We start from the raw sequence: 26,401 nt of genomic DNA, 5'->3' as shown, positions 1-26,401 counted from the left end.
TATAAAAAAACATATAAAAAGGGATGCGTGCTTTATTTAATTTTCAAATTCACTTCAAGGAAGAAATACCAAAAATAGAAAAAGGAAAAATTGTGGATTTTGGGACAGATGGGGGGATGGGACCCAATTGAAGTGTAGTTGAGGTCATCCACATTGGATGGCATGGTAATGGAATAATTCGTGAGCTAAGTTGAAAGCCAAACAAATTTCGTGTCCTAAGAAAGAAAGAAAGAACACCCTCTTCTCTCATTCAAAAAGTTTGTTACTGCAAACATGTTAAACACCATCACTCACTCAACTCAACACATCTAGGGGCATTTCTGTCACACCAATGCCCCCAAAATCCATAACAACTTGTTCTAGTTTCAAATTAAAAAAATTCTCCTTCATTTTCTTTTCTTTTTCTTATGACAAAGCCAATTGTCTCTCTCTCTCTGCTATTTCAAATTCCGCCATGAAAATGCCTCCAAAGCTCTCCTCTAAACCCTAACGAAAGTTAAAAAAAAAAAGACCTACCAATCTTTCTATGCCCTAGCCTCCAGCTCTCACAACAAAATGGGCTCTCTTATCCCCTTCCAAGACCTCAATCTCTTCCCAGACCCACCTCTGTCCAACACCAACACAGCTAGACCTACACTACTAACCCCCAAAATCGAACCCAAACTCGAACCTTTAGATGAGCCACTTGAAAATCACCAACCGCATCAACTACTACTGCAACTCCAACACCAGCAACAACAACAACAACAGCAGCAGCAGCAGCAGCAACAGCTGTTTTTTTCAAATACCGAAAATACCCCTCTCACGACCTCTCAGCCTTCCCCCGATGAATCAGACAACGTGTACTCCGAATTCTACCGCATTTCTGAGCTCTTCCGCACTGCTTTCGCCAAGGGGTTACAGCGGTATGGTGACGTGGACGTCTTGGTGGACCCCGATTCACGCGCCATAGTCCCGGTCCCACAAGAAGCCACCACCCCAACCACCACAACTACCACCACCAACGCCAACACCAACCCCAACCAGGTCTCAACAACAACCCTCACCGTCTCGCGGAGGCGGCCCCACCACCAACGCTCCTCGGAGCTCGTTCGGGTCACGGATCTGGGCATGGAAGACCAGCGTTACTTCCGCGACGTCGTTCGTAGGACGCGTATGATCTACGATTCTCTCCGAATCTTGTCCTTGATGGAAGACGAGAAGCGCCGACAGAGCCTGAGCCACAGCTTAAGTCAAAGCCAGAACTCGAACTCGAACCCGAGCCCGAGCCCGAACCCGAACCCGAGCCCGACCCCGACCCCAGGCGAAGAGCTCAGTCCAATTCCCACGCTGCGGCGAGTCCGTGGCGATCTACGCGCCGCCTCCGTGATGCGCGATCGCGGGCTCTGGCTCAACCGAGACAAGCGAATCGTAGGGTCAATCCCTGGGGTCTACATTGGTGATCTCTTCTTTTTTCGAATGGAGTTGTGTGTGGTGGGCTTACATGGCCAGGCTCAAGCCGGGATCGACTATGTACCGGCGAGCCAGAGCTCCAATGGTGAGCCCATAGCTACTAGTATCATCGTCTCTGGCGGTTATGAGGACGATGAGGATGCCGGGGATGTGATCGTCTACACAGGTCAGGGTGGGCAGGACAAGTATTCGAGACAATGTATGCACCAGAAGTTGGAGAGTGGGAACTTGGCATTGGAGAGGAGCATGCATTACGGGATCGAGGTTAGGGTTATCAGAGGGATGAAATACGAGGGCGGCGTAACCAGTAAGGTGTATGTTTATGATGGTTTATATAGAATTCATGATTGTTGGTTTGATGTAGGAAAGTCTGGTTTTGGGGTTTACAAGTATAAATTGTTGAGGATTGAGGGGCAGACTGAAATGGGTAGTGCTATGTTGAGGTTTGCTGAGTCTCTTAGGACTAGACCCTTGGAGGCTAGGCCTGCTGGCTATCTTAGCCTTGATATTTCCATGAAGAAGGAGAATGTGCCAGTATTGCTATTCAATGACATTGACTCTGATCAGGAGCCTATATATTATGACTATCTAGTGAGGACGGTGTTTCCACCGTATGCATTTCATCAGACGGGGAGTGGTACCGGGTGTGATTGCGTTTCAGGTTGTACTGATGATTGCTTTTGTGCTATGAAGAATGGTGGAGAGTTTGCTTACGATTATAGTGGTAATCTCTTGAGAGGGAAGCCCATTGTCTTTGAATGTGGACCCTTTTGTAGTTGCCCTCCTACTTGCCGAAATCGTGTTACTCAAAGAGGGTTGAGAAATAGACTAGAAGTATTTAGGTCGAGGGAGACGGGTTGGGGAGTTCGGTCCTTGGATTTGATACAAGCTGGTTCTTTTATATGTGAATATGCTGGGGTTGTTTTGACAAGGGATCAAGCTCAAATTTTGTCTATGAATGGTGATACCCTGGTTTATCCCAATCGGTTTTCAAGCAGATGGGCAGAATGGGGTGATTTATCTCAGATTTTCACTGATTATGTGCGTCCGTCGTATCCCTCAATTCCTCCGTTGGATTTTGCCATGGATGTATCAAGAATGAGGAATGTTGCTTGTTATATGAGCCATAGTACAACTCCAAATGTGTTGGTACAATTTGTGCTTTACGATCACAATAACTTGATGTTCCCTCACCTTATGCTGTTTGCAATGGAGAACATCCCTCCTATGAGGGAGCTCAGCATTGATTATGGTGTGGCTGATGAATGGAGTGGGAAGCTATCTATCTGTAATTGAATAGTTTTGAAGAGGTGGTGCAATTTTGAATGTGGCAAATCACAGAGTCCCGGGGACATGATTCACTAAGGTATACCCAACTTTCTGCCTCAGTAACAGTTGTCTTTTCTATCTAGTTTAATTGCATTTGGCAAGCACCGTTTCCTTCCGGTTATTATGAATTATATATGGTTGATGGCTTTCCTCTGCTATCTTATAGCTCTAGTTCGATGTCAAGTTTTGCCTATCTGTGGATGATAGGGATTTTTTTTGTGCAACTATGTACCATAGTCATTATATTTACAATCATATTGTGGAATCTTTAGCATTTCTGTGAGATGGAGTTCCTGTGTCTTATTAGCGTTCAATTGCTGGTCATTCAAAAACGTATATTCTGGCATGGGTTTTGTGTTAAGTACTTGTTTTCTTTACTTTATGGTGGGCTAACATTTAGAGCTTGTTAGATAGGTACTTTTCCAGTTTCCCTCTCTTCATATACTGTCAGAAAAGTGCCCTGCAGTCGGTTACTGTTATGGCACTGCTTGTAATCATCAGTGGCTTTTTTTTTTTTATACGCACACTTACTGCCAATGAGTCTTTCCTCCCTTGCAAGAACAAGGTAAATGGTGAGGTCGTGGGTTCAAGATTCATTGGTGGTCTGTGTGTGCGACCTACCAAAGAAAACACACACGAGTTTGTGTGCACGTGTGTATGGCATATAAATTCAGAGTGCCACATTTGTCATCTGGATTAATGCTTGATTTTTTTTTTTTTTAATTTTTAATTTTTTATCCAGTACTTTGCAGTGTGGGTAACATCTAAACTAATTGGAGTCATGCATTTAAGATTGGTATAGTGGTTTGGTAACTAGATAGTACAGATATCTGTGTTCAAGTTCAAAATAGATTATGATGCCTAGAAATCTACTCCAATGGTAGCCAATAAAACTCTACATGAATAAAGGGAATGGCTGATTTGATTTGTACTCTTCTCTTTGGTATGTCATGATTTGAGGGGAACTAGGAATGAGAAGAATATCAGGTATGAATATTTTACCTATCTTTACTCTTTTTTATATCTAAGATTGCAGGTTTTTGATTTCATGGTGAATATATCTAGAATTAAGCCCCCAATATGTTTAGATAGCAGCTCTGTTATTTCTTTAGGATTGGAAATGTAGTTTGTCCTGCAACTGCAAGTTAGACTTAAGTTTAATGATTACAGTTAGCCATCTAGAAGACTTGAGGCAATAGTGTCATGTTGTCTGGATCTAAATATATGTTGGAATGTATGGTGGGAACTGGATTTGGGAAGTGCGTTCCTGAGCTTAGTAAACCTAGAGTCACATTTTAATTTTGTTACAACTGATAAAGTGATGCCTAGATACCTTTATTTCTGAATCTTATGATGATTCCAGATGAGTTGTAAAACAACTTCATCTTACATTGATTGGTGTGTTCTATATAAGAGAAACATTTAAATTACTTCTTGAAAAGATTTCTCCAGCAGCATATGTAACTAATTTTTTAAGGGGCTCTGAGGTTGATAGTGAGCTTCATTTCCCTGATAGAGACTGCAATTGTTACATTTTTCCTCTATGTTAATCCCCTTTTAAAAATATTTCTGTATTGTTATATAATCGCTGTATTGCTATAGATGGACTTGATGTGTCTCTTTAGGTTTAGCATACAATCGCTGGTCATTCAAATGTATATTTTGGGATGGATTCTCTATTATGTTCTTGTTTTCTGTAATTTATGTTGGGTTAATACTCAGAGCTTGTTTAATTATTATTATTATTATTATTATTATATACTCCGAGCCTGTTAGATAAATGCCTTACCAATTTCCCCCACTTTATATACTGTGAGGTCATGGGTTAGTTCAAAATCAACTGGTCTGTGTGTGCGTCACCTACTAAAGAAAATACACACGAGTTTGTGTGCATGCGTGTATGGGAACGTTTTAATGAAGAGTTAAGATGCTTTAGGGTTACATTGCTGGATTTGTCATTTAGATTAAATCTTGAATTTTGTTTTTATCCAATACTTTGCAGTGTGTTTAAAGTCTAAACTTATTGGAGTCATGCATTTGAACTTGGTGTAGTTTTTTGGTAACTAGCTATAGGACATATATCTGTGTTCAAGACCAAAATTGTTATGATGCTTAAAAAACTACTGCATTGGTAACAAATAAAAATCTACATGAATAAAGGGAATAGCAGATATGATCTGTACTCTTATGTATGTCATGATTTGAGGGAACCTAGAAATGTAAAAGAGTATCAGGTTTGAATACGTTACCTAACTTTACCCTTTTATGATTAAGATTGCAGGTTTTCGTTTTCATGGTGAATATTTCTTGACTTAGTCTCCAATGTTTGAATAGTTTTATGGTGCAGCTATATTATTTCTTTAGGATTGGAAATGTAGTTTGTCCTGCAATTTTGACTTAAAAGTTTAATGATTATAGTAAGCAATCTTGAAGACTAGAGGCAATAATTTAATGTTGTTGGATTTGGGAAGTGCCTTCCTAAGCTTAGTAAGCCTAGAGTCACATATTTAACTTTGTTGTAACTTATAATATGATGCCTTGATACTTCATTATTTCTAGATATTATGGTGAAAGGGGCTTTGAGGTTGATAATGAGTTTCATTTCTATGATAAAGACTACAATTTTTTAATTTTCCTGTCTGTTAATCCCCCTTTATAAATATTGCTGCTTGTTTGAATTTGCTTGGTTGTGTTGGACAAAGCGCTCTCAGTCATAAGCTGCTTTATTACTTTTAGTTAATTTCAATGATTACTTAAGTGCAAGTAAAAGCAGCAAGTGCAAGGTGGTCCAACTTAGCACCAACTTCTTTTTCCAATGCTGATTTACCTCTACCTGAACCTAATCTGTGAACATTAATGCTTGAAAGTAAAAGCTTATGTGGGATATCAAAAGCATTGGGTGTCCTTATACAAAAGGTCTTCAGTAGATATTTTTGTGAATATTCTTGAGGCCATTTCAAAGAACTAAGGGTGTCAAATGTGTTAGTGGTTAGTGTGATAGGGTCCAACTAGTAATCATACAAGTAGTTTTCCTATACATTTGAGTGTACACACCTATAGTTTTATTTAATTACATCAGTGAGGGTGACATCTGTAACATCTACAAACCCAATGAAAATATCCAAAAATTCCCCGAACATAAACAGATTTTTGGTTTCAGGATAGGGTTGCATGTTTTTGGATGGCGTTGTTTTGACATGTTCTAATAGTGCTCATTTTGGAGCAGTAAGACGGTTAGATTTGGTCGTTTTGAGATTGTATGATTAATGAGCACAGTTCTGACATTGCAATGCATATCAAGGGCACATGACATTGGTTCATCTATGGAAAAGATTACTTTGTAATTGCTCCATTGTTTGGGGATATAATATCTTGTGATATCTGAAATAAAATGTTGTGGCAATTTGAACAGATTCTCATGTTAAAAACCAGGGATCTGTTTGAGGAATCAAACTAGACAACTCTGGTCCATCTTCGATGTTATTGTGAATTTTATCTTGGCAAATATTGTGTTATTTGAACCTTACCTGTTTATAATCCTCCCCATGCAAGCCTAATTTACAAGCAGATTGGGGTGCAGTTCAGATATCTCAAGCCGTGCTTGTAAAATGGTTACGCAAGCTCACAATGATGAGCACTCTGTAACCTAAAAGAGTTACAAAACTAATGAACAATAACAAAATGAATCTATGAAGTCTATGAGAGTGTTACTATTTGTAAGACCCCGCACATGAGACCAATCAAACAGGGTACGAATTAGCAAATCTTCTAACTGATTTTTTGATCTTTCTCTAGCCTCAAAAGTGTGATTATTCATCTCCCTCCACAACAGCCACATTACACATAAAGGAGCAAATTTCAAATCTCCGAAGAGTGCTTTCCAAACCAATTCCACCACCCTGATAAGAGGTCAACCACCCTCCTTGATAGTACCCAATAGATTCCAAACATTCTAAAAACCAAGCTCCATAAATCATAAGCTCACAATGAATCAACGAATGGTCTACTGTCTCTCCATTACGTCTATGCATACAAGTCCACCCAACTAGGGTAAATCCTCGTTTGATAAGATTATCACAAGTTAGGATCTTCCCACAGGCAGCAGTTTAGACAACGAAGGAAACCGTCGTAGGGGCCTTAGAATACCAAATACTCCTCCAGGGGAAAGAATTTGGTGATGCATCAGGGATATCCTCATAATAGAGTCGACAGTAAAGACACCACACCTTTTAATTTCCACTACATCCTGTCACAGGTTCCTTCTAGGGATATTGGAATATATAAGATCTAAGAAAGAATCAACTGCCTCCAATTCCCAGTCATGAAAACTTCTATGAAATCTCACATTCCAGAGCCTACCATCACCTTCCACCTGGAAATCCATGATTGAATGTACCAAAGCACTCTGATCAAGAGAACAAGCAAACAAAGCAGGATATAACTCCTTCAAGGATTGACTCTCACGTCACACATCATGCCAAAACTGAAGACAATGGCCATCCCCAATGTCAAAAGACACAATGCTGAAAAGTGCTCCAATCTGCCCTAATACTTCTCCACAGGCTGCACCCATGAGAACCCCCCTAACTAAACCCGAAGTCTGACCACCCCATTCCTCCCTATATTTTGTGGCAATGGTACTTGTTGAAGCTTTCTTTTTACCATGACTTACCGCAGTAGCCATGAAACAAAATTATTTTGTTGAAACACCCCCACCCCCCAATTTTCACTCTTTCCCTCAAAAAAAAAAAAAAAAAATTGAGATAGTTTAATAATGATGGTGAATTATTAAAAGAACAATGTTTCCATTACAATAGCCTTGAGACAGCTTAATTGACTCAAAAATTATACTTTTGTGTGTGTGTACAAACTGACTCAAATTAATTTTCAAACAAAATAATTATGATAGTACATGCATTTAGCTTTAGTATATTTATATAAACAATTAATTAACGTTATATTGCTTAAATTTTAAATTTATGAAACTAGTAATTCTCTTGTGAGGCAAAAAGAGTAATTTAAGGCTTTTAAGCTTTTGTCTTTTGAGATATTAACCTCAGTGTAAGGCATAATAAGGGATACAAGGATATTGATCAGAAGAAAATAGAGAAATGTTGATTTAGACTACATACTGGTATTAACATATGCATTAATAATGTTGTGTAAATGTTTTATATAATTGCTTTTTGTTCAGGAGTGCTTCAAGATGCAACTCTAAAATCAGAACATATAGGTGAAGCCACATGGCTGTAATAATGAATTTTTAATTTTGATGGAGTTTGTTTGATGCAACTATGGAAAAGGAGTGTAGTGTCTTGTGCAACCTTGGAAAAGGGTTATTGATTTGGAGATATAATAAAGGGCGAAAATTTTTAGTATATTTTGTTTCTTACACCTAAGGTTCTTAATTTGGAGAGAAAATAAAGAGAAGACAGTTTTTGTATGTTTATTCCTTACAGCTAAGGTTCTCTCTATATATCATCTGTTAGAGAGAAAATTCTAGTGGGCTAGAGAGGAAAATAGTTTATATATATATATATATATATTTGTTACTTTTCTCGCCTCCTTTTTTTGATAATTTAATAGTTGCAACAATTGGGGAGGGGGGATTTGAACCCTAGATGTCTTCATTGGAAACATCAAGAAGTGCTGGGTGAGCTACAAGGCTCTTGGCGAACCACATCTATTTTCTTGTCTATTGAACCCTGGACATCTTCATTAGAAACACCAACAAGTGTTGGGTGAGCTACATGGCTGTTGGCAAATCACATCCATTTCCTTGTCTATGCATGCGTTAGACCAAAGCATGGACCTACGAGTGAAGGAATGGAGTTTTCGAGAATACCATATTCAAACTCTTCTACTTGTGAGTTTTAAATAAAGTACACTTTCGAATACATTATATATTACACTTTTTCCTCATATCAAAGCCTATTGAAGTCAAAACTACTTAAGAGGCTAACTAGTAATGTATAACTCCCCATAACTATCACTTATAAAAAAAAAAAACTCAACTATTACTAAATTATTTAAGCAATCATTGTAATATGACCTATTCCAAACCCTATATATATAGTTAAACCTTCTGATATAATCTTTTAGATCCAAAGTGAGTTGTAGCAAGGGCTGCTTGGAATGTGTGCTGGATTGGGTTAAGGTATATCATATCTCAGCGCTTGAGAATTTCTGAATCTGGTGCTGTTCCTGTTCCTGTTCCAATTGGAGTTGCTGCTTGAATTCCTCGGAGTGGGACTTGACCGCAGGAAATTTGATATTTGTCCTCATCTAGAGGTCTACTTATATATTTTTAGGTTACTATATTAAATTCACTATTTCCTAATAAAGCTTTTAGGACACGTGGTAATTTATTATGGTACTAGAGCTTGTGGTCTTGAGTTTGAGCCTTGTTTGTATTCTACCTCCCATTTAAAAAGTTAAAAATCTCATGTATTAAGCATCATTTACTGAGGAGTTTGGGCTCACAATCCCACACGTGAGGGGGAGTGTTAGAATATCATGGTTAAATGACTAAATTTAGTATTTCCTAATAGCTTAAACTTCTAAGAGAAGCAGTCATTTATAATATATATAATTAGAGTGGTGAAAAGTTAATGTTGTAATTCCTTATCTAGTGATTCTATATTCATTTTCAAACCCTCTTCTGGCATAACTTCAGCTAGAATACTTGACTTAATTTCATGCTGGCTTAAATTAGACACTGGGGCGTGGCAGTATTTCTGTGGCTGTGTTAGGAATTTATAGGAATTATGGTTTTCCTGTGACAGAGTTACTACCTGATGCCAGGTTTGTGATTTCTAGATTCACACTCTGTTTGAAGTTTGAACTCATAGGATTACTTGCTTCCCTGCCAGGATTGTGTTTTCTAGATTCAGGGGATGACTTCAGCTAGACCTTACAGCCTTATAATGTAAAATATTATTTCTTTTTTTTATGCATATGAATTAATACTTATGCTAGGTCTGTGTCATATTCATGTATGGCCAACTCATTTTCTTAAGGCTGTTTAAACATGTGGCTCAATTGTTTTTCCTCTTTCATGTGTTTTCTGAGCAATGAAATTTATACGCCTTCCATCCCCCAATAATTGTTGTACTTCCCAAATTTACATCACAAAATGTGTCTTTAAATATATAAAATTTATAAATACAAAATTTTTACTTTTCCTATATATCTTTCACTTTGAAATGTAGATCATTTATGAAAAGTTCAAAGTACCAGTAATATAAGGGTCATTTTTGGAGAACCTACAAAAAACTTGAGTTGTCAAGGCATCAAATACTTCTTAAGATGGGTATTTTTATTATAGAAGACACCTATTATGGGTCAGGGAGTAGATCTCACACTACACCCAGAAGTACATCTGTACCTGAACTACCAGGTTGTTTTTTTTTTTTTTGTACAAACCTCATCCTCTTCTCTTGTTTCGGCTAGTCACTACATATCTCTGTAAATAAACTCTTCCCTTTTGCGGGTCACTTACTGTTATGTAAACTTTCCTCGTAATCTTGTTCAGTTTAAGCAGATCTGTCTGCATTTAAGTGAGTATATTTTCTATGTTAAAGTAATTAAATTATTAAAAAAAAAATTGATAGGTAAGTAGAGAACTATTATTAATGAGTAAATAAGGAAAAGTACAAGTTGTTCATGATGATGAACAACAAGAAAAAAAAATAGAACAAACAGCAAAACAAAAAAGAGGGTAATCAGGAAACTAATCTAAGGGAAAACATAAACTCAGAGAGAGAAGAAAAATCTATAAAACCCCAACGAGATCACTTAAAGAGGCTACGTTGGCATAAGACCTTTAACTCATCCAACGTCTTCTCATTGTCCTCAAAGGAGTGACGATTTCGTTCCAACCAAATAGTCCACATTAAGCACCTTGGAACCAAATTCTAAATGTTCGAATAATGCTTCCCAAGCCATTGATGCCAACAAGATAACAATCCTGCCACCGATCCTGGCATAACCCAATGAATACCAAAAGCCTGAAGCATTAAAGTCCATAAGGTATGAGTAATAGGACAATGAAGAAGAAGGTGGTCCACTGACTCTCCATCACAACAACACATACAACACCGATTTGCCAAAGGGCGACCCCTAAACATTCGATTATCCAAAGTGAGAATTTGATCATAAGCAGTTGTCCACAAAAAGAAAGCTACTCACTTAGGAACCTTTGGTTTCCAAACACCCTTCCAAGGAAACAAAGAATTTGGAGTACCTCGAATCGCATGGTAGTAAGATCGGGTATCAAACTTACCATCACCTTTTAGCTGCCGACAAAGAGTATCTCTCCTATCACCCTGAGAAATACGAGTTTGGATAAACTGAAGTAGAGAATAAGATGCAGCTAGCTCCCAATTCCCAAAAGCTCTATAAAATCTTAAATCCCACACTCTAACAGTACCCCCTTCTAGAATCCACAAAACCTCAAAGATACAAGCATCCTTGGCAGCTGAACACACATAGAGCTCAGGATAGAGATCTTTTAGGGTATTATCACCAATCTACCTATCATGCCAGAAGCGGATACGAGTGCCTTCACCCACTGCAAAAGACAGATGCTTAGAAAAGCTCTCCCACCCTTCATGAATGCTTCTCCAAAGGCCACATCCATGAGTCCTCTTGCAAAGTTTAGTACTCCACCCCCCTTGACTCTCACCATATTTTGTGGAGATAACTCTCTGCCAAAGATGGGTAACTTCATGACCATATCTCCACAGCCATTTCCCTAATAAAGCTTGATTAAACGACACCACACTACTTAGGTTGAATGGTTTGCGAGTTAGTTCTAGGATAGCTATCAGTACGTGTACATCAGTTTGTTTGATAGCGTCATATTTGGAGAATGAAGGTCCTACTGTATGGAAATGCATGTGTACTTTTGCAACCTTTATGTGAATTTTATCATTCCATATGTGTTGGCAGAATTTGTGATATTGAATTGGATGCTGGAGTTGTAACTGGTAAAGATAGTGCTTAGGCTGGTGCTCATGTCAGTGGAATTTTCATTCCCTTCCCTCTTTGTTTTGGGGATTAGGGGTTATCACTTTTTACTTATCTCAAATAACCTTTAGCTGTCCCATGTGATTTAATAGTGTATGTATAAGTTACACACTGCCTATGCCAGCCTGAAAGAGCTTGTGTAAGTTGAAGATTCCAAAAAGTGATGTGAATGAGTGACTATTACATGGAGTTCCCTTGAAAACGTTTAGGTTTCACAACAGCCAAAACTGCTACTTCATTTCTAGTGTCGGAAAGCTGCTATCATGGTTTCCTCTTTACAACAATTTTGACTTTATTGTCATCAATATATGTTAGTTGTACTTGTCACTTCTCAGTGGAAAGCGTCTGATGGATTTGTGCTTGAGTCTATATCTGACTTGTACAGGCACATAAGTATTTTCAACTGTTTTACAATTTCTTGTAACTTATTAAGTGACAAGAAATTGTAAATATTTTGTGGTTCATGGGTGCAGCTTTAAACTTGTGCAATCAAGGGGGTAAATCTTTTGTGGTTCAGAAAGTGAGGCAAGGACTTGATAATGTTACCCAGTTGAGCAGCTTTTATCCAGGATACTTTGAGCCTTGTTTTAGAAAAATATTTTTATTTGCATCTATTTTGGAAAGTCGGTATTGACATTTTTTTCCGAATGGCAATGTTGGATTTGCATTAACTTTAGTCATTAATTATTGCATTTATGGAATGTCATCTGATTGCAAGTCACATTTATTTTGGTAATCATAATGAGGTTCATAATGATTTCTTCTTATTTAATTTATTCTCTTTTGTCATCTGCACGGTCCCTTGGATGTTTAATCAATCTGAGAATTTTGAATCTTTTTCAGATTGGTTGTGAATGTTGTTTTCTTTCTCATTTTTTTCTCCATGTCAATATATTTGGCAACCCCGCTAAAATTGTTGATTAATGTGACCTAATTTTTATGTCTGACATATTGTTGCAAGCTTGCCGCAGTGTTATTGCATTAAATATCTAAGATTTGTTCTCTTATTTTGGTTATGCTATGCAGATGAGAATGGACTACATGTTTACCAAGTTTTGTCTCCGGGCTTCCTAAATTTTCTGTTCCTCATATTTTTCCTCAAAAGTAGATGCGGCAAATGTGAATGCTCGTCAGATTATCACAAAAAAGCTGACTTGATCTCTCACTGCTATGGTTATATCTGACTATTTTCTAAGTACACAATACTGATGGTTCCCGGGTGGTGAAGAAAATCAACAAATTTTCCACACCACAAAACCTGCTGCAATGGTTAAACACTGACAATTTAAGAAATTATAATCCCCTTTTTTGGACTTCGATGACCAAATCTTTCTGCAAGCTTTTCCACTGGGACTGGTTGCCACGAGGTTTTATAAACTTGTATGCTTGACTCTATGAACTTGTACTATTAGCTTGTAAATATGAAGTGCAAATTGGATAAAGCTTGTATAGAAGTTGTATCAGTTCATGCACAGAGATGGTGGCTTGTCCTTTTATTGTTTCTATTTATTTGTATATCTTAGGTAATCCAGAGGGAAGAGAGAATGTAAAAGAGAGCCAGTGCTTCTCAACCAGCCAAAGCTGCTGCCCTTGGTTTGAGTTTGTGCTATATTAGAAGTTGGGACTTGGGACACAAATGCTTTACCCTCCTTTGGATTCGGCCTTTCTTTAAGTTAGCTAGCCTTTTCTTTAAGTGAGCTAATCTAGTATATGATTACCCATTTATGGTGCCCACAAACATCCATATTGTTTGATTCTTCACCTTCAGATTTAGCCGTGCCGTCTTGAAGGATAATTTTTTCCATTATTGATTCTTTTGACCTGGTAGAATGAAAGGACCAATTTTCCTGACAGTGGCTCTGACTTGACAGCTATAGCAATCGATTAATCCAATTTGAAGCCTTGCATTTATGCACATACGTTAAACAAAGATATATATATATATAGGGATTGATTATCGGTCATCAATTGCTCTTTCTTTCCTTCATTTAAATTTTTTTTTTATAAATGTTTTTAGTTTATTCTATCTAAAATCAGACTTCCGTTATTTCTTAAATTAACATTTTTTTACTATTAATAATATAATTTTATGTGGTACTCTACTTTTATTTTTGGCTAATGAGAGTAGAGGTTTTTGAGAGCTTAATTATTTCCCTAAACAAGTGCGGTCTCTCTTTCCCATGTCATATACACACCAGGTAATTATAAGGAGAGATTCCTGATCTTTCCCATGTCATATACATAGTGCATGTGTAACACTTTGCACCTTATTATCTATTTGACAGTTAAATTGTATGGAAAAGTCACATGACTAGTGTGTGCTTGTTTTTCTAACTTAACTGTCAAATAGATGGTAGGGTACAAAGTGTTACACGACTATTAGTTTAGGGAGTAATTGTGTATTCTTGTAGTTCAAGAGGATAAGTGTAACAAGTATTATTGAGGAGCTTAAATGTAATTTTCCCTGCTATGTAATAGGAGTTATTTTAATTGGTAATGGGTTGTTGTGTTAAATATTAACATTGATACATTGTTGAATATGCTAGTATGGATGCGAAATCGAAAGTATAAAGTGTAGAACACAATAATATACGAGGGTTACATGGTTCACCTAATGACCTACATCCACGGAGGAAATCCTAAAGGGTCACATCAATAATATATTTAGAGTGTAGTACAAATCTTGTGTTACTATAAACCATAACATATGTATATATAGTAGACTAAACTCTAAACTAATAGACTTCTAGTACAAGTAGGAGACTTGGCTTGCACACAAAGTAGACTTAGGTTTGGGCTTATGCTAATGGGCTAATATATCTCTAACACCCCTTCTTAAACTCAAGATGGAAGCTTGATGAAACCTTGAGATTTGATAAGGTTGGGAAGATCTCTTGAATGAAGTTTGGCTCTGTGACGGTGGTTTGAGGAAGACAATGGTCTTGCAGTGTTGATACGACTTCTAACGGTGGCATGACTATACCAGAGAGTTTTGATGGTAGCAATAAGAAACCAAAGAATGTGAATGCAGCAAAGAAACATTGAGGAAGACAAAGATTGCTCTTAATATATCGTAAGGACAAAAAACCATGGCCACAGGAAGGTGGCTCTAATACCATGTTAAATATTAGTATTGATACACCATGTTGAATATGTTAATATGGATGTGGAAGCGAAAACATAAAATATAGAACACAATAACACACGAGAGTTACGTGGTTCAGCCTAACGGCCTATATTTACGGAGGAAACCCTAAAGGGTTACATCAATAATATATTAGAGTGTAGAACAAATCCTATATTATAATGAACCATAACATGTGTATATATAGTAGACTAAACCCTAGACTAATAGGCTTCTAGTACAAGTAGGAGACTTGGCTTGCACACAAAGTAGAATTAGGCTTGAGCTTATGCTTATGCTTATGCTAATGAACTAATATATCTCTAACATTGTGGAATCTAATGATCACAAAATCTACTTGAAATTAGACGTTCAGAGTCGCCGGAGGCAAAGATAGGAATATGGAAATAGACTAAATATAACTACAAAGTCATTTTAATAATAAAAAAATGATAACAAAGACAACTAAATTGAACAAAAAAAATTATATCGACTAAATCACCATACGAAATGATTAAACATGATCCCTTAGTCCCTCGCCTTGGATTCGGGGTAATTCAAAAGGGTGGTGGTATACCAAATTAGAATGATAATATGGCTTAATATTTTCGTCATTCCAAAATTGTGACCACCATACAAGAACTCCATTTCCAGGCCAAAATGGGCTTTTACTCATTTTTCACAAAATTTTCAGCAAAATGTCTCATGTTTGAAACTAATTAGAGAAATGCCCCTATTTTGAAACTCGATTTTCTAAAAATCAAGTTCCAAATGTAAAACTCGATTTTTGGAACATCGAATTATAGTGAATGTGGACTTAGGAAATTTTCTTTTTTCAAGGAACTCGAGAACTTTACATGGTACTCGAGTTTCGTGAACTCGAGTACCAATTTATTTTTTTATTTTTCAGTTTGCTATAACTCGATTGTCTAAAAATCTGGTTTTAAATTGAAACTCAATTTTTAGAAAATCGAGTTTCAAAACAGGGGTATTTCCCTAATTAGTTTCAGTTATGGGGCATTTTGCTGAAAAGTTGTGGCGAAAGGAGCAAATGCCCATTTTCTCCCCATTTCCATCTCAAACCATCTATCATCTATAAAATAAATAGAATTTAAGAGCGACAGTAACTGATTTCCACCCAAAAACACAACCCAAATTCCACATTTTTCTATAATTTATGCCTAAAATCTAAAGGTAAGACTTAATCAACAACATTAACATTTTTGTTAAAAATATTTTTAATGAATCATTTAATGAATATTGAACAAGAAATCACTGGTTGTCTTCACTATAAAACTGACTTAGCATTGACTCTTGGAAATTTTCAAGCACTATAGTGGTGTTGAGGGTTGAATGCTCATGATTTTAATCTGAAAATTACTCAAAAAAGCCTGTAACTCCAGTAAACGATTATTTGCCAACAACTTTGAAGATAAAAATCTTCCACAAAGATAGGACGAAGTAGAACCTATCCACTAGGTGGAAGAATTCATCAAAAATTGATGGTAGTTTTGGCTACATCATCCAGAACTACCAAGTAGCCCTGAGAAGAGTCCACCCACCAAGTATCAACAGCAGCCCCCTCAAATACAATCTTAAGCTGGTAAACCTTGTTTTCTGAAAGCTTAAAGAAGTAGCTGAGTTGTAGAGTACATTTTTGGTTGCCAGGAAGCATGAGCCATGGAGTTTAAAGGCAACAGGTAGGTTGAAGAGGAAAATTGGGATTGTGATTGTTCTTGTGCGGCTGATCAAGAACAAACAACATTGAAGTGAATGCAGTCGACAGAAGAAAACTTTCTTAAGATAACTCCAAAGAGTTCGACAAGTATGTCTGAGCATGGATGCGATGATGAATAATACTTCAATACTTTCGGAAGTTTTGCATGTGCGGGTCATTTTGTTATCAGCTTCCTCCAATACTTCAATAATTTTTTATTAAAAGATTATTATATTCAATGTTATATTTTATAAACAAAATAGAAAGACAATAATAATAGTATATTATTAAAAGATTATTATATTCAATGTTATATTTTATAAACAAAATAGAAAGACAATAATAATAGTATAGTGATTTTTTTTTTGGAATGGAGTATAGTGATTTTATTATACTATAAATATATATATATATATATACATTTATAAATTTGAAATTTATATGATATAGTGACTAATATAAATAGGCATGTTTCATGCCTACTCAAGAATATAAATTTCGTTTTAATAAATAAAAATACAAAATATTCATTAATAATTTCTTTTTACATTCTTAGTTGTGTGTGTGTGTGTGTGTTTTTGTTGAACTTTTATTCAATTGTCGCAAAAATATCTAAATTTGAGCAAAAATAACCTATTTTAAATAAATTTTTTTTGAATATTGACATCAAAATATCATTATAGTTAAATAATTAATACACCATTTAAAATAATTAATATAAAAAAGTATTTATCCTATTAGTAATCTTTTTATTTACATTGAATGTCATATTCTAAATCAATTATTATTATTATTATTAGTCCAAATAAAAATAGTTGCTTATATAAAATTTATATAAGTAACTATATAAATTCCTCTAATATAGATAATTAATATATGCATTAACTCCATTAAATAATTCAATGAATTAATTCTTTGATATAAATGAAAACATTGTTGAGGTAAAAACCTAAATATATAAAATCTCAAAGAATACACCATTCAACAAGAATTTATACTTTCCCACATGAGGTCTATATATAATTCATGAATAAGCTAATCTAGTAACTAAAGATTTCATTCCTTTTGTTTCTCAAAAAAGAAAAAAAAAGAAGATTTCATTCTATTTTTTCCCGCTCTAATGACAATCCACGCCGTGAATAAGGACTGGCTTCGAATTGTTTCTCAATTTTGGTTTGTACGCGTACTTCTTCGAATCGTTGAAAATTAAGGAAGGTGTCATTCATTAAGGAAATCTGATAATTGCCAGTTTTGTGTATCTATCATACCTACGATGGACTATCAAGCATCTCACGTCTTTCTAAATAGTTCTATAAAGATTAATTGCGGAAAATACGATCAAATCAAAGAGAGATTTCACAAGATGGGACTGTCTTCTTTTCCTTCATTTCCGTAATAAGGGTCTCATAAATTTTGAATATATTCAACCAATAAATAATTTACTCATCATTTATGTAATAATATTTAACAAGTTTTTTTTTTTGTTTTTTTTTTTGTGTGTGTGTGTGTGGAGAAACACACACACTCATAAAGGGGAAGGAGGACGAGATAAGAGAATACACTACACGCCAACACAAAAACTGCATGCGGCAGTTAGTGTCACGGAGCAAAGTATTTTTTTTTAACAAGTTAACTAAATAAATCACACTAGAATGTGTTAATAATATATGCATTCAAATTGATTAAACCATGGCTTTTGAGTAGAGTTGTAGTGTGCTTTTATGTTAGAATCTGTTTCCCTCCCCCTTATGTGTGTGCGCGCGTTTGTTTCTCCAAAAAAAAAAAAAAAGATTAAACTCAAAAGTGATAATATATTACAAATGACTGAAATAATAATTTATTTTCATCATTCATCATCTTACCTAATCAACTCCATCTAAGTCAATGTTATCATCATGTTCATCATTTAGCAAACTTATTTCTTCATTGAAATTTTCTTCATCATCATCAACATTAATTTACTATCTCTTCTTATTCTTTTATTTTAATATTTTTTATAAAAAAAAAAAATTCATCTTAGCATTCTAGTTTCTTAGACTTATAAAAATAATAAAAAAATAATTATATTGCCAGCTAATATCTTATTCATAGTATAGAAAAGAAATTTGTATATATGAAAGTGAAGTAAAAGTGTGTAGTCTAGATTTTGTAGGAGAAAGAGGGTAATTAAAAACACTAATGGACATGTTATTTTATTAGGATAAATTAAATAACATAGTAATTTTGTGTTAAAAACAAGTCTAACAACTTGTTAGATTTAAATAAAAGTACAAATTTTAACAAAAAAATACATTTTAAAGCATGTGTCTATGTATCGTACGATACGCACGATTTTACACTACGATTCATACGATACACGCAATTTATGAGCACTTTCAATACGCCGCTATAATGCAAGACCTTTTACATACTATACGATATGTATCGTACTATACGAACCACATATTGTGAGACTACAACTATGTTTGGCATTTGAGAACTTTAAGGTTGTTAGTTGGTGACAAGGGCACTTGTGTAGGCTGTGTTTACAAGTTACAAACTTACAAGAGTAGGTGTTAGAGACTGTGCTGGTGTAACAGATTAGGCATGGAGTTTGAAGGCAGCAGGGAGAAGAGGAATGGGATGGTGCTTATGCTTGTGATGCAGATTTATCAGAATTCGCGTTTAGATCTATATCCTTGAATAATTCTGGTTCTCTTTGGAATTGATTTTGCTTTGTTATTTGGCAATGGCTTATCAAACGGGATTAGAACTAGGGGGGGGGGTTAATTAATTGTGTTAGTTTTTAGACCCCTGAACACACAGTATTTAACTTAATTTTATGGCCAATTTGTTAATTAAGTCAAATATGTAAGCCTTAGGTTAAACATTGTGAGGGTCACTTTTTTTACGGTGTCCAGGCCCAAGCTTAAGCAAGGACCCCGGGCCCTCTTGTTGTAGTTTGAAGGGACTTGGCTTGGTTTACCGCAGCTAAATGAGCTGTTTACAAACCAAGTGGTGCACAGGGAAATGTTCCTACACTACGTATACACTAGCAAGAGATAATATATGTATTGAACAAAAAGTAAACAGCAAAGGAAGGAAATGTAATAAAGAAACACAGAAAAATTGTTAGGGATCCTCAAATCAATTAAAAACACTCCATTAGTTTTCTTGATTATGGATTACAATGTGCTCACTAAAACGTGATACAAGGTCCAAATAAGCTCAAAAATTACAAACTTAGATGGCTCTCTAAGACTTGCAAAGTTTGAATCCTTTTGAATCCAAGTATGCACTATAATGATTGTTTTTGAGATACGGGGAAATATTTCCTTATTTTTTGAGTTTTGACAGAGTTTTTATGATTATTTTATGATTTCACTATTGCTGAATAATGCCTTTCACTGTTGCTGCTTCCTCCTTTTATAGCGTCACCTCAGGGCTCCGGGGTACCACTGGTTCCCTTTCTTTGCTTTCCTGGGTAACAGAGCCCGTAGCGTACTAGCAGCTTTGGTGGCCGACCCATTCCTTGTTTCTCATAGTTCTCTTCTTTTGGTGCCTTTTCTCCAAAAACCCCTTGTTGACCTTCCATTCTAAGGTGTCTTTGGGGGAGCTGACCTTCAATTTCTCTTCCTCCAAAGCTTCTCTATCTTTCTTTTTCCAGACTTAGCCTTTTGGCCGCCCCTCCTTTTTGTCATTTTTTCCCAGTGAGCCGAGTCCTTCCCTACCAAGTCGAAGGTTTTCCTAGCTACTTCCCTTTATGGTTCTTCTTTCTGGGTTTCTCGAGGTACCAGCCTTTTGCTTATGAGTTGTTGCTCTCCAAGCCCTTTGGTTCTGCGCTGCATCACTGAGTGCTTGAGAAGGACATATCTGTCCTTCGTTTCTTGTGCCTTTTGGTTCCCCTTTTGAGCTGTCTTAATTCCTCTTTGGCTATGCTGCACGTCCCAGGGATCCCAGACCCTTGGCAGTCTCCGGGATCACTACAAAAAAAGAGTCTACTAACGAGGATAAAATGCCCTCGCAAAAATTCAAATATCGTCGCAAAAGGTTATTAGCGAGGGTATATGGCCCTCGAAAGCCGTCGTATTTGCTCTTGTTGCTAAAAGAGATTTTGCGACCATACCTTCGCAAATAGATAATTTACGAGGGCAATCCACCGTCTTTACTGAACAAATCTGCCCTCACAAATATATCACCAAACGATGAGAAAAGTCGACGACTTATTTTTAGCGAGGGGAAGCAGTCGTCGTTAACAACTATTTGTGAGGACCGTTATACCCTCGCAATTAGTTATTTGCACTACAAAATATCTGTACTATTGCGGTGGGCCAAAAATGCCGCTATAGGTCTTCAATTATATTAAAATGTTAATCCTTCAGCGGCAGTTTTTGACTGCCGCTATAGGTGATTTTTTTTTCCTCCTAAGTTCTAAACCCACATATCTATTACAAATATCCTGTAATAACTTTAGCTCCACTAAGACAATACCACAAATATAACTAAATAACACCACAAATGTCTCCAAACTAACATTATATTAACATAGAAATATATTATCAAATACATAACATTATCTATAACTATTATCAAAGTTCCGAAGTATTTAAACAAATCCTTCAACACTTCCAAAAAATGCAGTTGTTTAAATGTGATTCTTTGCACACAAAAAGCCATAAAAAACTATAACATCTTCAGTATTGTAGCACCATCATTAGTAATTGTCACGTCTCCAATATCATCAACGAGCATCTAAAACCATCAACCAGAAAAGCAAATCAAAATTATACCCTTTGGCAGAACCACATAGTCCAAATAAACCACTTGTAAACGAATGAAATTGTAATTAAATAGAAAGAAAAAAAAAATCATTGAGGTGCTTTGAAATCATAGATTGAAAAGTATAATTGTTACCATTCAAGCATTTTCTCAATGGTGATAGCTTGACCAAATTGAGAGAATATCAAACATGGAAGTAAAAGTGGAAAGACCAACTGCATTACACAAATAGTGGGAACAATTAGTTATGGTGTTCAAATTTGCTGATAAGTAAATCTAAGTTGCAGAATAAGTTAATAGTGAGTATCAACATGACATATTCAACAACAACAACAAGCTTTAGCCTCAAAATTTTTGGGTCGACGAGTATTACCCCATTTAAAAGCTTCCTTCCACTAGCAGGCAAAATGTTGATATACATGGAAGCCATAAGGAATCCCAAAAAGCACATTGTGAAGACCTTTGCTAGTCTAGCCTAGTCACAAAAAATAGAATATTGTAAATGAACAACTTGAACACACAAAACTCATAATTTTATAATAACAAAACCAAAGACTCAAACTAAGAAAGTACAAAGGAAGAGATAGATAGCATTAGAATATAATGAAAAGGTAAAGAACCCCTATTCTCCACAAAACCCTAACATTTTGGTATTGGATAGAGGAAAACAGAGCATTTTTCCAAGTTCCCAAAATGGGTAGATGGAAAAAAAGACAATGAAAGGTCAAGGTTTTTCTTTTACAATTTTTTTAAAAAAATACATTAAAGTATTGCAAGCATATGTAACCAAGTGGAGAAAAAAATGAGCATCTTCAATTCTCTTAAGGCATATGTGTACAGTGGAATTCTTAAAACAAAGGACAAGAAGCAACAGGTTAAAAAAAAAAAAAAAGAAGAAGAAGGAAGAAGACCACATCATGAAAAATAGAAGAAAAAGAAGTAACAATGGCACAAATGAGTAAAGAAGGACAATACCTTTCAGTTGGCCTTCACATGGAGACAGCTCCAGACCTGCACAAATCAAAAACCCACTTGGTCAAAATGTTGTTTGGAGGAAAGGGGCAAGACCCATGAGAGATTGTGGAAAAAAAAAAAAAAAACCCTGTTTCGATTGATTAAAGGCCGCCTATTTTAGTTATATATTCATTACAATGTAAACCAAGCCTAACTGATCACAATGTGTATATTTTTATTTATTGAGAGGAGTTTAGCTGATTGAATTCACAAACCTATAAAGGCATCATCACTGGTAATTTTTTAATTGTATTTTTTTTATAACTCTACGGTAGGTATAGGTATGAGCGGAACTTGCATAATGTGTTTGTAGCCTCTCCAAAAAAAATTGGGGATATGGCTGTCTACCAAGACCAACCCCAAATCCCACAAAAGTGGGACTTTTGAGCTCTGGGTATGACTTTTTCACATTGAATTACTATGGCAAACAGGCCTCCAAGATTGGGATGTCCGGCAGAGTGCTTCACCCCCTTGCAGAAAGCAACACCAGAAGGGTGAGGTCTTAGCAATTAACTTCTAGAACTAGATAGGATAATAGGCATTAGGCATTCTGAGCTGGAAGGAGGCAAGTAAATGAACGAAGGCCCTTACCACTAATGAAAAGCAATCCACTGTACACTCATCAAGTCTTTCATAGAATGTAGACTACCAAGTGAAGACTTTCTAGTTTCCACTTATTAAGAAATTTCTGATATAGTTGAAATCTAAACAATAGCTAGTTTGTGGAACCCCAAAACAAAATCTAAACAATAGATAGCTTGTGAAAACATGAAACAAGATGACATGGATACATGAAAATTTGGCCATTTCAATTCGTGGCTTAGAAGATTCATATGCAAAATCAAAATAAAGAAACCAAGATGAAAGTGCAGGGACCCAAAGAAATGGATACATGCCCATGTCAAAAAGATAATAAAAGTGAATTCTTACCCAACACCGCATTATGTCCCAAATGACATCCATGGGAGCATCCGATTTCAGCTCCAGTGGATTCACACGAGTTCTAGATATATGATATCCAGCATTGATCACAGCTGAACGGAAAATTACTGCTAATGGAGAAGTGCATTTAAGTGTGGCGCAAAGGCTGTGCAGACTCACAAACAGAGGAACATCAGGCAATTCCTGCAAACAGTATGATCATGGAATGAGAATTTAAAAGATGGCTGTCATAAGGAGGAAATTATCAATTGACAAGGTCCACACACTGCCCATAAGCTTCACCATCTGAAACCAAATACTAATATTTATTTTTCTTGACTAGGAAAAACCAAATAACTAAAAAGATATTATAAAACATAATATGTAGGATAGAAACCAATTATATATATATATAAAAGCAACAAACAAATGTATAGTGCCGTCGGATAAGGCACATTACAATGTGGTGTTGACTAGACACCAATCTTCTTGGGAAAATTTAAGAATTACCAACCAATCTATTGTAAACACTCCCTCCAAAATGAATAACTCTACACACATCAAAGATACAACATCGGGGTAAAGTAAACAAACACACCTTTGATACATTCGTCAGTGCAGCAGAGATTCGAGCATAAGCAGGGTACCGGTCCTGCATAGATTTCACGTCTGCCAATATGGAGGTTACCCAATCTTGATCATGGATGGGAGCAGACCATATAGGTCCACCCATGTTGAATTTCTTCCCACAGTCATTGCATTCTTGATGAACTGCAGGGCCGAACCCAGGCAAATATCTTACACTGTTGTTCTAGAAGAAGAAAAGGATTAAAAATCATAGCATTGTTAGAATTTTGACTTGAACTTAGAAACAAATTAATTATCATACATAACTAGCCCTATACACAAACACAAAAAGAAAGAGTACGAACAAACCAAAACAAAATGCCGCCTAAACACAAAAATTAAAATATGCATCACAAAAATTAAATTACTTCACCAAATCCAAACCCAAATTTCACAAAAATCATAAAAAAATTTAAACAATGTATCTACATATTACACCACAAAATCCAAACCCAAATTTTACAAAAAGCAAAATTGAAAATTAAATAAATAACCTAATGTTAAGTATCCAAATCCAAACCCAAAATTTCACAATAATCAAAACAAAAAATCAAATAAATAACTTACCAAGCAAAATCGGAATGGGCATGGGTATGGGGGTGGTAAGGGGAGAGAGGGAGAAAGGATCTTGTGGTGAGGAAGAGAGAGCCGATGGGTATGGGTTGACGGTAGAGTGGTCGAGGAGGAGAGGAGTCGATGGCTGGGCTTGGCCGAGTCGACGTCGTCGCTGGGCTAGGCTGGGCTAGGCTGGGCTCTACTCGTCGGCGCCGGTGGGGTTGTGTGTGTGTGTGTGAATGGGAGAGGCCGTGTGTGAGAGAGAAAATGAGAGAGTTTTGTGGGTAAAAACTTTGTGTGAGAAATGAAAATTTTGTGTGGGAAAATTTTTGGAGAATTTTGTGCGGGAAAGGAAAAAAAATTTTGGGGGGAAATTTTCTTCCTATCACCTCTGTTCTTTGGAGTGTCTATTCAACCTTTTTGAAATTTTTAACCATCTGTCAAATTGATAACGTGTTGTGGACCACAAATACTATTATTATTATATTATTGTTTATTAAATAAATCAACTAAAAAAAACTATATATTGAGTATTTATTAAATAGATAAATTATCTATTATTATTAAAATGAGCTAACATTTTAAGTTTTTAACTAAAGTTTAGCATATTAATTAATAAGATATAGACTTATAATTGTAAATATTTTTAATAAATTATATGGATTTTGACTAATGAACTTATAAATAAGTAAATAAATAGTTATGTATTTATTTTTATATACAAATATATAAAATTAGCAGTAATCCCGAAACGGTACACTAGTATTAACGGGTACCGAAATATTTCATTTATTTGACCAAACAAAAACAGTCTCTGGTACGGTATTGATTCCCTTGTTTTTGGTCCCTAAAATGAAAAATGCGTTCCATTTTGGTTCTTACTGTCATCTCACTGATGAAAATTGTTTACATGACAAACGGAGTGCATTGTTTGCATACTAAATGCTGACATGATCATTAAAAAAATGGTCCTGAGACCATTGGACTTGGTAAAATTCATATTCAAATCTTGATCAATAGGAAAGAAGAGTATGATTACATACTGGTGTTGGTGAAATTTGAGATCAATTAAATAGTCAGATTAAATAAACATAAACATACAAGTACACAACACATGTCCATCATACATCATACTTAGATATGAAATCTAACCGTTAGATTTGAAGAGTATAATGAAAGGTTAATTCTAGTAAATTATGGTCATAATCAAGCGATTGGACTTAGAGAAATGTGTAGTCAAAGTTGGTCAAACCCGATCATACTTAATAGATGGTCCTGATACCACTAGACTTGGTGAAATTTATATTCAAATCTTGATCATTAGGATTGAAGAGTATGGTGACATATTGATGTTAGTGAAATTTGAGACCAGTTGGATGGTCAGATTGAGAGAATATATATAGCCATATAGGTACACAATACATGTCCATCACGTGCCATACTTAGATTTGAAATCTAACCATTGGATTTGAAATCTAACCATCTAGTAACTTATTATTGAATTCATATTTTGGAAATCCAATCGTTGGATTACATTTTCTATATGTTCTTAACATTCATGCCAATTTTCATGCCAATCGGATGTAATTTACCATTTGTTCTATAAACTCATCTTTTATGCATTATTTTAAACTACTAAAACATGAATCTAGACAATTGATTGATGACATGGCTATTAATCTTTGATCACTTTGAAATTTTGTAAGCATGAAAAATATATGAAGATAATGTAATCTAACGGTAGATTTGTCAAAATTCACATCGAATTAAGAAATATAGGGTTGGGTTCGAGTTACACCTGATGTAACTCTAAAAAATGTTACACCACCCAATAACTTATTATTGAATTCATATTTTGAAAATCCAACTGTTGG

General features: G+C 35.7%; 2 protein-coding genes across 2 annotated transcripts; one reads left to right on the top strand and one right to left on the bottom strand.

The window, feature by feature from the left end:
* The first annotated feature begins 388 nt into the window (after positions 1-388).
* Positions 389-13,287, top strand: LOC142624488 (histone-lysine N-methyltransferase family member SUVH9-like). The gene is made up of 2 exons (XM_075798063.1): positions 389-2,818; positions 12,838-13,287. Exon 1 carries the CDS (start codon positions 556-558, stop codon positions 2,746-2,748), a length of 2,193 nt encoding a protein of 730 aa, XP_075654178.1. The 5' UTR covers positions 389-555; the 3' UTR covers positions 2,749-2,818; positions 12,838-13,287.
* A 7,863-nt stretch (positions 13,288-21,150) lies between these two features.
* On the bottom strand, positions 21,151-24,651 carry LOC142624100 (tRNA (guanine(26)-N(2))-dimethyltransferase 2-like). Its single transcript, XM_075797605.1, has 7 exons — positions 24,540-24,651; positions 23,944-24,156; positions 23,355-23,549; positions 22,386-22,421; positions 21,784-21,885; positions 21,546-21,625; positions 21,151-21,383 (listed from the first exon to the last, which is right to left on the bottom strand). The coding sequence occupies exons 2-4, from the start codon at positions 24,076-24,078 to the stop codon at positions 22,389-22,391; spliced, it is 363 nt and encodes a 120-aa protein (XP_075653720.1). The 5' UTR covers positions 24,079-24,156; positions 24,540-24,651; the 3' UTR covers positions 21,151-21,383; positions 21,546-21,625; positions 21,784-21,885; positions 22,386-22,388.
* Positions 24,652-26,401: the final 1,750 nt, after the last annotated feature.

Source organism: Castanea sativa, chromosome 2, assembly GCF_040712315.1.
Source record: "Castanea sativa cultivar Marrone di Chiusa Pesio chromosome 2, ASM4071231v1".
NCBI classification, from domain to species: Eukaryota; Viridiplantae; Streptophyta; class Magnoliopsida; order Fagales; family Fagaceae; genus Castanea; species Castanea sativa.
This window is presented reverse-complemented; position numbering and strand designations above follow the sequence as displayed.